The 13069-nt window shown below is 31.2% G+C and overlaps 1 protein-coding gene across 4 annotated transcripts; it reads right to left on the bottom strand.

The window, feature by feature from the left end:
* Positions 1-5327: 5327 nt before the first annotated feature.
* Positions 5328-12977, bottom strand: LOC108205508 (uncharacterized). 4 transcript variants are annotated; one of them, XM_017375497.2, is made up of 12 exons: positions 12845-12977; positions 11914-12014; positions 11789-11836; positions 11532-11573; positions 10565-10684; positions 10260-10405; positions 10042-10189; positions 9865-9948; positions 9393-9508; positions 9208-9266; positions 8301-8409; positions 5328-5866 (listed from the first exon to the last, which is right to left on the bottom strand). In XM_017375497.2, the coding sequence occupies exons 2-12, from the start codon at positions 11996-11998 to the stop codon at positions 5639-5641; spliced, it is 1185 nt and encodes a 394-aa protein (XP_017230986.1). In that variant the 5' UTR covers positions 11999-12014; positions 12845-12977; the 3' UTR covers positions 5328-5638. The 4 variants fall into 4 exon arrangements, with proteins under 4 accessions (XP_017230986.1, XP_017230987.1, XP_063945911.1 ...); XM_017375498.2 differs by having other exon boundaries at positions 11914-12011; positions 12845-12906; XM_064089841.1 differs by lacking the exon at positions 12845-12977 and adding an exon at positions 12523-12652.
* Between the last annotated feature and the right edge of the window lie 92 nt (positions 12978-13069).

Genomic DNA, 13069 nt, shown 5'->3' with positions numbered 1-13069 from the left:
TTGATTTTGCATATATAGACGGCAGTACGTGTTTATAAGTGGAGTATACTACAAGTTTAGTGGGAAAGGGTGTTATTTAGCTACTACGACACGGTTACATTTACCTCTCCCTTTCACATAATTTGTTTTTCAACTCAATTATTCATATGTTTTTAAAAATCAATCACTGAACTATCGACTTGTTTTCTCCAAGTATATATAATGTTATATTTGAGTTTTATTAGTAGCATTTTGTTAATTTTTATAATTTGAAAAATACTCATGTATCCCTTTTGTGTTTCGGTGTTGCAAAAAGCACGAATTAGAAATAATCGATTATTGGAGTATTGAATAAGAATTAATCGAATTAACAAGAAATTATCCACATGATTAATTGAAATATCAGAGGTTAAATCATTTTAATGGGGAGTCACGTCATTAACTGGTATCAATCACCAATTTTTAGAATAACTGATAAGTAAGAAAGAAAATAAAATTTAATTATCAATTTTTAGAAATTAATTAGATTATTAATCAAATAATTGGAGGCTCGCTCAATTCGGCGAGCAATGATGTGATTAATTATCAACATTTAAAATTTGTCAATTTTTAAAATAATTGATGAGTATGAAAGAAAGTGAAGTCCCAACTATTTAAATTTCAACAATATCAAAAATATATCTCATTGAGAAAAAATAGATATTAAAAAGATAGAGAACTTGCTTATCTTGTACTATTGTGTGTGTATATGCTTGCAAAGAGAAGAAAAATGATCCCAAGATACGATCACAATAATTTAAGACTATTTAATTCATCATCATCATTACATTTGCATACAAATTATATAAATATTGATACGAAGATCTTAAGGGTTTACAAAGCAATGAATAAAAACTAGTAAGTCGTTGGCATGTCACATGTGGAAACATGAATTTTCACATCTACCAAAACAAAAACTAATAAGTCCATTCATTTCAATTGGTCTTTAACAAATCAACACATTATGTTTTTTCAACTTGTTACCTAATTGCCTGCTTGTTTTACGCAGCTTTCAGCTTCGTTTGGTAGTTATGGAAAATGGAAAATGGAAAATTAGTTTTTTTTGAAATTTATAAAGAGCTTGCATATTCAACTCATCGTACATGAATTTGATGTAACGTTAAATCTGCTTGCACAAGCAACTTTGTGGTAAAAGTCATCCCCGCTGACAAATATGTTATGGGGCTTGCATGTGTAATGTGTATACATGTGGTTGCTGTTGCTGTTAGAGTTGGCTATAATCGTTGACTAAATTGGACCTGTAGCGCATTATGTAAAATTTGTTGAATCTGTAAGAGATTGTGCTTCGATGGTATTGGCTATATTGGATGGCTATAATTTGAAAATAGCATGTTATCAATGTTTAGATTGTTATAAATAGAATATATCAGTTTAATATGGTAATAAATAATGTGCAATCACCCTACAGATTTTTTACAGGTCTGTAGAGGTTCGACAAATTTAGCCATCCATAGGAGGTTGGCTAAATTTATAGACAACAGGTCACTATGGTTGGAGTGTGAATTTTTGAAGTGGTTGGCTAAATTTTTTATTTTTGGCATGACAACTCATCTTTTAGCCAAGGGGTCTTCATGGTTGGAGATGCTCTTATTAGCCACTCCCATGAGTTTCTTGTTTAATGACGATCTAATTTAGGGGCCGTTTGGCTGGGTTTAAAAAAAGTGATTTATTGCTATTTGCTCAAAATAAAGAAGTGGATTAAAAGTGATAGGTTGGTTTGAACTTATAAGTTATTACAAGTGTTTGGATACCGTGACTTATAAGCTTTATAAGTGTTTGGATAAGTTAACTTATAAGTTGATATAATTTCGTAGGTTTGTAATATAATTATTTGATATTTACGAAATAAATTGAGAAAAGTTGATGGAAATATTAGATCAGATTAATATTTATCTTATATAAAAAAAAGGTTTTTGGTATGCTTTGTCTCTCATTTTCTTATAAATTTCATTTATTTATTTCTTAAGATTATATTAAAAATATAATTCAGGAATGAATGAAAAGATTTAACCAAACTTCGGTTATTAACTTATTCAATATCAATAACTTAAATAAGTGAAATTATGATTTGAAATGACTACAATGTCTCATATTTAACTATTTAAATGATCCATAAGTGTGTTTAAAAAATTATATAAATATTAATATATAATATTAATATATTTGAGTATTTCATAAAATTGAAGATAAAAATTTAAAATAAAAAAAAAATTATATTCAATCACTTAATGGATGGAGATAATATGAAATAACAGCAAGAAGAAAAATAAACAAAAAGAGGAAGCTAAAGAAGCAGAAGTTAAGGTCCGAAAAAAGCCGGACTTTGTAGCTTCTTTTCTCTGACTTTTTTTACTGTTCTTAAGTGCTTCCAATGTTAGCCAAACGCAGAGCAGAAAAAGTGGACGTGGGATTCCAGGCTTTTAAGCCCAGAAGTCCTATTGCCAAACGCCCACTTAGTGATCGGTTATATTATTTCGATTTTTCGTTTTATGTTAAGAATTCGTGTCCGAAACTTCAAACTCATACTTTTGATATTTATTTTTTGGTTGAAAAATATGTAAATTTTAATAATATTATCGAGTCTGACACGCGAACATATATTCGTGTTATATATTTTTAACAAAGCGGCTACATAGATGATCGGACCTAAACATAAACAATAATTTTGTATGGAAAGAACCTGTTGAAGGTTGTCCACAAAATTACAGTTTTATCTCTGCAATGATTAATTTTAACAGTCAACTTGATAGAATATGGTCAAAAAAGTGCATATCGAAGCGTTTTTGAACATTAAGGTGCATATTGATAAGAAATTTTGTTTGAGATCAAATCGAAAAAATGCTTAAACTTAGGGGTGTAAAGTATAAATTACTCTATATATAAATAAATGTACTTCAGAAATAATATTATTCAAAAAGTTAATATGGATGCTTCCGGTTGTAAAAAATAAGTAAATTTGATCTCATAATAAACTCGTAAGGTATATTTTGTAAATTATATAGGATCTCAGGCTGCTTGATATCACTACTACAAAAACCGTTAATTTCGATGGATACTGTCAAAATTACTTGAGCTTTTATAACATGTAAGTATGTATAATATTATTTTTATAAAAATATGAATATAATTTTTCACTAGTAATATAAAATTTAAATTAATATAGTATTTTTAAATCAACAAAATTAGAAAATTAATATAGGATCTCAGGCTTGCATGTGTAATGTGTATGCATGTCGCAGCTGTTGCTGTTATTAGCCACTCCCATGAGTTTCTTGTTTAATGACGATCTAATTCAGTGATCGGCTGTATTATTTCGATTTTTCGTTTTACGTTAAGAATTCGTGTCCGAGAATTCACACTCATACATGCGTATGAATATTCTGATATTTATTTTATGTTAAGAAATATGTAAAATTTTCAGAATATTATCGAGTCTAACACGCGGATATATATTCGTGTTGAATATTTTTAACAGAGTCGGCTACATAGATGATTGGACCTAAACATAAACAATAATTTTGTATGGAAAGAAACAATAGGAGGTTGTCCACAAAATTACAATTTTACTCTTGCAGCAGTTAATTTTAACGATCAACTTGACAGAATATGGTTAAAGAGGTGCATATTAAAACGGTTTTTAAACATTAGGGTGTGTTTTGACAATAAATTTTGTTTGAGACCAAATCGAAAAAACGCTTAAACTTTTAGGGTGCAAAGTATAAATTACTCTAAATAGATGTACTTCGGAAATAATATTCATTAAAAAGTTAACATGGATGCTTCCGGTTGTAAAAAATAAGTAAATTTAATCTCGTAATAAGCTTGTAGGGTATATTTTGTAAATTATTTAGGACCTCAGGCTGCTCGATATCACTACTACAAAAAATGCTAATTTCGATGGACACTGTCAAAATTACTTGAGCTTTTATAATATGTGTGTATGTACAATTTTATTTTTATAAAAATATGAATATAATTTCTCACCAGTAATATAAATTCTAAATTAATATAGTATTTATTAAATCAACAAAATTAGAATAACAAACTATTATGTCACATTCGTGATGTTACATGACTCGCAACGTGACACAGGTAACAAATACACCAAAGCTGGCCATGTGACACGCGTGTCCACACGAGCAAAGAATAAAAGTAAACGAAGTTTTTAAAGCTTCACCCATATTTTGACACCCAATGGATTAAATAAACATAATAATATATTAACCATGTTGTGTTACACATTTTATTTATAAATACCTCGTTTAGTTGAAGCTGAGAAGTAAGGCTATATTGTTTATTTTTCCATGTTTTGTCCTCGATTTTCTGATGCTAATTGCTAATTAAGGAAATGATTTTCTGATACTGATCCGGTGACTTTGGTAACTGACACCAAGTATGATCTTGAATACCTTGATTTTAGGGTTACCTCACTGGATTTTGGATTTTGGCACATTCGGACGCAGACGAGGGTATACAAATTAAATAATTCAGATTTTGGAAATCTAAAAAGTCCAAAACATTTGAGGATCGTGGTACGTGTTGCTTTTGTTTTAAGCGAAACTCATTTAACAAACAAAAATTCTACACCCTCCCTCAATTGTCACATTTGAAAAAAAAATTTGTTTCTAAATAATTTTTTCATTCTTGTTCCAATACTAGTTACACGTGTTTTTTCATATTTATTTAGTTTCAAACTTTACCATCAATATATACCGTTAATATTTAATCGCATAATAAATAAAAACATACATGAAAACAACTTACTACAGTTAATTTTTTTCTTAAGTGTGTTTTTACAAATGTAATATTTTTTATCTGTGTTTTTTTTACAAATGAGACAATTAAAAATGACACGGGGAGTAAGTTTTTTCTTTCAAAATCAAAGCTACAAAAATCATTGCAAAAGTATTATATAACCTCATTTCTAATGCAAGTCCGAATTATTTCAAAAAAAAAAATCAAGTTAAAAATAGTATTAAATTTATCTTTTATAAAATACCAATATCGGTTTCTATTAAATTGTACTAATCAAATATAATTTTAATTCATAATCTAATATGTTAAGTTAATTTTTATCACTCGTTCTACATCAATATTTTCAGTTCAGTTTAATATAAACAATTGTATATAATAAAGAATATTCATACAAATATGTAAAATTTGATTTCCACCAAAAATATATCAAATTTGAAATTTATAATATTAATTTTCAAATATATAAATAAACAATCCTGACGATTATATTATATCATATATTAAAATTATTAAAATAATATAAAAATGTAATATAAAACAATCAAAATTAACTAGCGTTATATAAGTTGTCAACTAATATCCAGTCATACCATTGTCTACCAAGTACCAAGTACCAACTACCGGCAAAGGAAAGGAAGCAATTGTTGCACTTTGCAACGACAGAAATTAATACACAATTTTCAAATTTTCACTGTAACAAGTTATCTATAAATCAAGAGATATAACTACATAGCTACATATTTAGACAGTCGAATTAACCAGTAGCCCCAGCCAAAATCTCCGCAACCATTTTAGAATTTAAGGTTTTGAATTCCCATCAAGGAAATTACTTTGCGTGAATTTTTCAAAGACCTAGTGAATTTTCAAATGCTCTGCTGGTCCCATCAATGGAAACTGAAACAATAAATCGCAGATCAGCAGATACTGCAAGGGACTGGATGGGATCGGAGTGCCCGGTTAAGGTTTTCACACAATCTCCAGAAAGACTGTCCCATATCCGAATTTTTCCATCAACACAGCCACTTGCAATATACCTGGAACCACCTAGCCATGCCAAGCATGTTACACCATCCTGTCACGAAAGAATTTTGTGCAAGTTAACCAACAATGAAAACAAAGTCAGCTTACATACTTACATTCCAATAAGTAATAATCAACTATAACTTTCCTTTTTTATGAATTTGCCATTGACATCTAAGCTCTAAGCTCAGATACGTTCCACAACCACCCTTGGATGACAACCAACCAAATTAGACTCCCTCAAGTAGTCTTTAAGACGCCCACAATAAAATCTTGTGGGGGTTGGTTGCCATCCAAGTTCCAACGATAACTGGGACCAATTAATCATGCACAATAAATATTGCAGGCGTTGGTCGGGACCAATTTCCATGATATACAATATATCATATATCTTTATATAAGCACACCCCTATTCAAGGATGGAGATGAAAATTAAAGGGTGCAGGAGCGACTTTTTTTTAAACAAATCATGTACCAAAGATATATAAATATCAGACACCATATGTATATAAATTTGTTGTTTTAAAAAATTATAACCTCAAAAGTTAAAACCCCTAAAACCCTACATAAAAAAGATTCCAACATTCTAAAATATTATCATTTTTTTCAGTAAATTCATAAATTTAACTTAGTTCCTAAGGGGGCAAATTTTAGAAATTACAGATTTTAATGTTAATTTTTTTTTGACTGTTCTGGCAAAAAAAAATAAAAAATGTTTTGACTGTTACAGGTTTAGGGTGTCAGCTGCCGCATCACGCCACCCCCTAGCTTTGTCCTCCTTTGAGGAAAGTGGAACGGGCTTTCTAGTAAACCATAAGGAATCAGACAGAATTAGAACCATTATTCCATTTTGCAGAGCAACACAAGGTCCGATCAGTTTTAGAACTTGACTAAACCGTTTCAGAATTTGATTTTAAGTTACTCGCATTATCAGTTATGTAGGGCTCGTATAAGTGTTGCATAAATAGCAAAAGATTGAAACATAGCATAAAAGGATTATACTAGGTTTCAGGGAGTATCATTTATTCAACTCCAAAACTCTACGTCTTTATTTTCTGCTTATCATGAATAACTGAATTTCAAATGGGGCAATTATTGACATTAGGTAGCAGTTGTTGGTTTATGGTATATGCATTAAGGGTATTATAGAAGTAGAAAGAGTAGCCAACTTTTATTTAATTTTAAAAAGTTTTCATAGCGAGATTTGAAGAGTTTTAAAATTAGTGAATAATATCTGGTACTGGAGTGGGGGACTAACAATCCGTAATGCTTGACCATTGGCAAATGTTTTCAATGTGATAAGGGGGTACCTCGTCAGAAAATTGTAGGCCATTACAGTCTTCAGCAGCGAATTTTATAATTTTTGTGTTCAAGAAGTATAGAGGAATTCAATAGTATTAAACCTGAAACTTTTTAATGAACCCTAAATCTAAAATTGCTCTTATACATTCATTATTTTGGTTTAATTAGTTATAAATTCTAGGGAAATTTACAAAAAAACCAATGTTTTGAAATCCATTTTAAAAAATACGGTTAAAGTTGCATATGAGGTTGCAAAACTTGTTGAAAGTAGTTGATTTTCATGTTGGATACTAGGAACAGTTGCAACTGAGGTTGCATATAAGGTTGCACCGTATTTTTGAAAAAAAATAATTGCAACTTAGGTATTTTTGAGAAAAGTCCTAGATTGTATGTTGTCAATTCTTTCTCACCAGTCTAAATTCTAAGGAAACATATGATTAACATTGTGTATGTGATACCTTGCTTAATTACACATATCTTACATTACTAAAGTATACCAAATTTTCACATAATAGAAGTGCTCTAGTTCCAAATCACCAAATATGCATTTTTCAACTCTTTTTCATTTATAAAACATGGTACTTTGGTAGCATGTATTTCTAAACATGAGAGCACCTCCGATGGGGTTGGCTAAAATTTGTTGAACCTATAAGGTGTTGTACTATATATTATAGTTAGTATATTATTATTACTTCAAGTTGTTATAAATAGAATATATTATTTAAAAAATATGGTAATAGCTGATGTGGAATTTTGCTATAGATCTTTTAGAGGTTCACAATATATAGCTAACATGATAGGCTTGGCTAAAATTATAACAAGGGTTTTGTCCCGTTGAAGTGTCATTCATTCTATATATTCTTTATAAATTTTAATTTTAACATGTCACCTAGACTTTTTGCTAAGGGTTTTTACTTTTTTAGCATTGTTGATCTACTAGACTACTACAATAATTACTGTAAAGAGACTCAAGACACCATTGTTAGGGATCTATTGGAAAAGTTTGCAACGTTTTAAAGGTCAAAACCTAATTTTTTCTAAATATGCATCTTTTAACTTGAAGAAAGAAAATACTAAAATTTATCGTCTTCCAAGTTAAGATATTTCGGTCCACTTCTTTCCTTCTACAATATTTTTGAAATTCAAAAATATTGTCAAGCGGTATTTAAACGGGTCCTGCATACCTCGTGTTCACAAGTGCATCTAGGTAATGAATGTTGTATATCCCAAATGATGAGCTTGTGATCCATGCTCCCCGTTGCAGCCCATAGAGAGCTGCGATCCAAGTGAGAACTATATATGGAATTCGTAAACAAAATGAAAACAATATTAGTGCTAATATCAGTGGAATCCCAGAATCACAGCCATTCTAACATTTAATATATAAGAATATTATATATACTTAAATGAGAGTCCATCACTGTGGCTTGCTATTAAAACTCTCAAGCTGTTGCCTACACATTACATATTGAAACACAAGCATCTGAACAGTGAAAAATGTCTCACAGATCATTACCAATCACATTGAATATGTTAATTCTACAATATCTCTTTAAATTAATTTTGTCCAGAAGAGCTAATATCTTGGTTCACCTGAAGATATATTAAGACAAACCACACACTGCAAGATATTACTTATGAAGATCTTATCTTATTGTTTTCATTATTGTGTTAGTTTTTAGTAGCCTAAATATATATTGATATGAACATTACAAAACAACTTCTGTAGCCTATATAACTATTGATATACATTACAAAACAACTTCTGCATAATTCAAAACTTTTATGAACAGCTACGATAATCGTACTAAAACTAATTATACAAACCATGGACATGTTAACTATCAATGGAGGTTACAAATTAATGGTTCTATCCTCATTTATAAACTATAGCGACAAATATTATCTCAATTTATCTTTACAGTTTACATATCTCCACACTTTATCTTATATTTGATACATCCAAGCACAAATGTGAACCATAAACAAGGGGGAATCAACATTGTTACAGCAGTTACTTCATCTATAATTCTATTTGGTTCATAAGTACATGCGACTGTACCAAAAATATAAAAGAGCAATTAGCAATACCTTGCTGCAAATCCAACACACTCAACAGAATCTGTATGAGCATTTAGAGAGCTAACCACCTGACATGCAACACAAAAATTTTATCAACAGGAAATAGGATGTAAGGTACATAGAAGCCAGGTCTGCCGACTGGAAAACAGATTATTGAGGTGTTAAAAGTACTCAAAGTGGGTTCAATTTCAGACCTTTCCAGTTGTTATATTTACTATATGAACCGAATTGTCTTTTGAGCCAGTAAGAGCAAGAGTTGAGTCGGAGCTGATTGCTAAACAAGTCAGTCCATCAGTGTGATACGGATAACCTAGATATAGATCAAGACAATAACAATTCAATAACTTAATTTTAATTTTGTAAAAAATTAAGAAACAGAGGAGACGGAGGGTTTCCAAGAATAAAGAGAATGCAGAAGGCATATTGATAGTATTTGCCTTTTTGGCTAAAACCTGGAGCTCTGTTATCACAGGCAGTCAGGCCATAATGTAATACTTTAAGAACTCATCATATATTTTATTTTTCAGAATACTTCACTAGAAAGGGTAGATAAGAAGATACTTACAAACACTGGCACTTGGTGGGCTGCAGTTTCCAGTAAATTAGTTTAATACAAATTAAGAACAAACAAAAGCATGTTATAATTAAAGATAATTATATACTCACCTTCAACGACATGGATGTTTTTCCCATCTTTTGGGTTCCATATCCTCAGAGTTGCATCATCAGCACCAGTGCAGATAAGTTTACCTAAAGCAAACAAGTGCAACACACAAGGAAACTCAACACTGCAGTTGCGAATAAAATCTATGAAAAGTAATTAACTGATTATAAGGTAACTACCATCAGGCGTAAACTCCCCACAGGTCACACTACTTCTGTGACCTGAAAACATACTAAGATATGCATTCTTGTCAGCATTCCACAACCAAACAGTTGAATCCTCTGAACCAGCCATAATCAAGTGTCCTCTGGGATGCCACCTGACCCACTGATTAATATTGTCAACCCTTGTGTAAACCTTTGTGCACACTAAACATGACAATATCAAAGACTCTTACCTCGATGCCACCTCCCGGACCATCAAGTATGCACTTAAGGTTACTGGAGGCTGTGTCCCATACTTGAACAGTCCCATCGAGGCTTCCGGATGCAAGAAGTTGTCCGTCAGTACTGAAGGCCAAACTTGAAACAGAATCCTTGTGACCTGCAGAATACAAATAATGAGCTTAAAACAAAAATTAGAAATGAAAAAAAAAAAACACGATCTTAACATGAGATGGTACAGAGCCAAATTTATTTGAAGGTGATACATAGGTAAGCAAACAGATATTGAATTTACTATGTCTTATGATACACCGCATACCTTGTAACTCAACAGCCCAATCTCCTTGACCAATTCTCCACATAAATCCTTTATCATCTCCACCTCCTGTTGCCACTAATGTAGCATCTGTTGGGCTGCAAACAACTGTGTATAATTCACCTACCACCACGACAAACATCTTTTAGTCATGTAGCAGCTTTTGTAAATTACTGTGTATAGCAACCCTTAAGATGTACTCCCTCTGTCCGCCTGAGATGTATACACTCGGGACAGAGGGCTCGACACCCATTTTAAGGCTCTTGTAAAACATAGTTGTATAAATTTTTAATTTTTTTTCCTTCTGAATAAAACTTTTATGTTAAAATTGTTATTCAGAAACAATTTTTTTTAAAAATAAGTTATAAAACTAGAAATGAGTAACTGACAGACGAAAACCAGAAGTCATAAATGAACAAAATAGAATTTGTAGTGTGCAACTGCATGAATAAGATATAAAAAAATTAGACAATAAAAAGAATCTGTATTATAACAATGCAAAAATCTTGAGATTGAAATCAAGGTCTTTTGATTATTTGAAAATATGGATGAAACTATGAATGTAATTAATGTCATATATCACATACATCATATAAATGCTATTTCAATAGCAGCACACCAAAAAGTAACTAATGCCACATGTCGTGCATCATATATATATATATTTTTTGTAAGGTCGTGCATCATATATTTATATGTACCATTATTAGTCATATACAGAACTAGGATATCATCAACCTTAGCAACTGACATTGACCATCAAGCACATACGATAAGTATAACTGTTTCTACAAAATAAAAACATTAATCGATAACCAAGAGCAAAACTAAATCAGAAATTTATATGAACTTGTAATCCAGAAAGATAGATGAATCATTAGTTTCTATTTTTCTCACTTCACACAATACCAATGTACTGTTCCAGATCCAATTAAGAATCTTCATTTAGTACGAAACTGACAAAACTTACCAGTATGTCCTGTGAATATGTGCACAGAATCATCTGCTTCATCTGAAATGAAAAGATAATTACATATCACTCAATTACATAAATGTTTGATGATCACAGGAACCAGCTAATTTTGTCTAAAAAACATGTTTCGGGGCCCGGCAAGCATTTTTAGCCAGACAATCAGGTTTAAAAACCATTACAAGGAAATAAAATATGGTGTTTCGAAATCAACTATTATGTGTGAAATGAAGCAATCAAAATTATTTGCCATTTACCAAAGACTTCAGCATCGGAACCAGCATCCTCATCTGCATCAGGAAGATCTGAAGCAACAAACAAGCCCGCAAAATAAGATATTGAACTTCTAAAACATAGAGTGATATATAAAAGAGAGCATTACCTTCTGCATCAACAGTAAATTCTTCGATGATATCATTGTCATCAAGAAAAACCTCCCCATCATCGTTGTCATTATGAGTATTCATGATCTCTTGTTTACTTCTGGAAGCATAGCAACAACAGCCAAGCAGTTAATTTAGGGTTTGTAGTAAAAATATTTTATGATGTAAAATTGCTTTGATGTGTCATTATGCTATATTACTATCTGTTAAAATATTATTTACGGGTGCACATAAAAAACTAATATACTACCAATAATGAACAACAACAAACAAGTAGACCTAATCTCATCAATAGAACTCATCATTTTAGACCTTGAACCTTGAACTATAATAAAACTCAAATTACTTAATCTAATGCATAAAGATACATTAAAATCATATGTGTGCGCACACGATTGTACGTAGTAACTAGCTATACATGCTCCATATATCAAACTAAAGGAGTGTATACCTACATATATATAGTAATTAACTAGCTATATAAGCTCCTCTCTATCGAATCGAAGGTAAATTGGCATATCAGATGGCTCATAGAATGCACACAAATATCCGATCAATGAATAATCTCGTCAAATGAACACTAATTTACTAGCTACATATGCTTTTACCTATCAAACTGAAAGTAAATTAGCATCTCATCAGCCTTGTAGAGTGCATAAGAATATCGAATAATCTCGTCAAATAAATAATAATAATTTACTAGCTACATATGCTCTATCTCATCAGCGTCAGCACGAATATCCGATAAATAAATAATCTCGTCAAATGAATTCCGGTACTAACATAACACAGAGCTTAAAATTACAATCTATCGAGATTTAACTAGCAAGCAATTCAACAAACAACTTATGTGCGACAATATCAATACAATTTAATCACTTAATTAATTAATTAATTGAGTGAAGAATTAAAGTTCATATACATACATACCTGTGTGTATATGCTGCTGGAGTGCTAGTTACCACACCGAGAGAAATAAACAAGTCTCAAGTGTTTAAAAACAGAGTCTCCGAGGTCTTTCTTATGGACCAGAAGACGACGTGAGTGGGCGAGTGGGCTTGGGGCTGATTTTGTTGGTCCGGCCCAGGAAAGTCCCCGGGCTTTTATCTGCAGAGATGCAGGCCCGGAAACGGGTGAAAGTTGATGTTGAAATCT

The sequence above is a fragment of the Daucus carota genome, chromosome 1 (genome assembly GCF_001625215.2).
Source record: "Daucus carota subsp. sativus chromosome 1, DH1 v3.0, whole genome shotgun sequence".
Taxonomy (NCBI): Eukaryota; Viridiplantae; Streptophyta; class Magnoliopsida; order Apiales; family Apiaceae; genus Daucus; species Daucus carota.
This window is presented reverse-complemented; position numbering and strand designations above follow the sequence as displayed.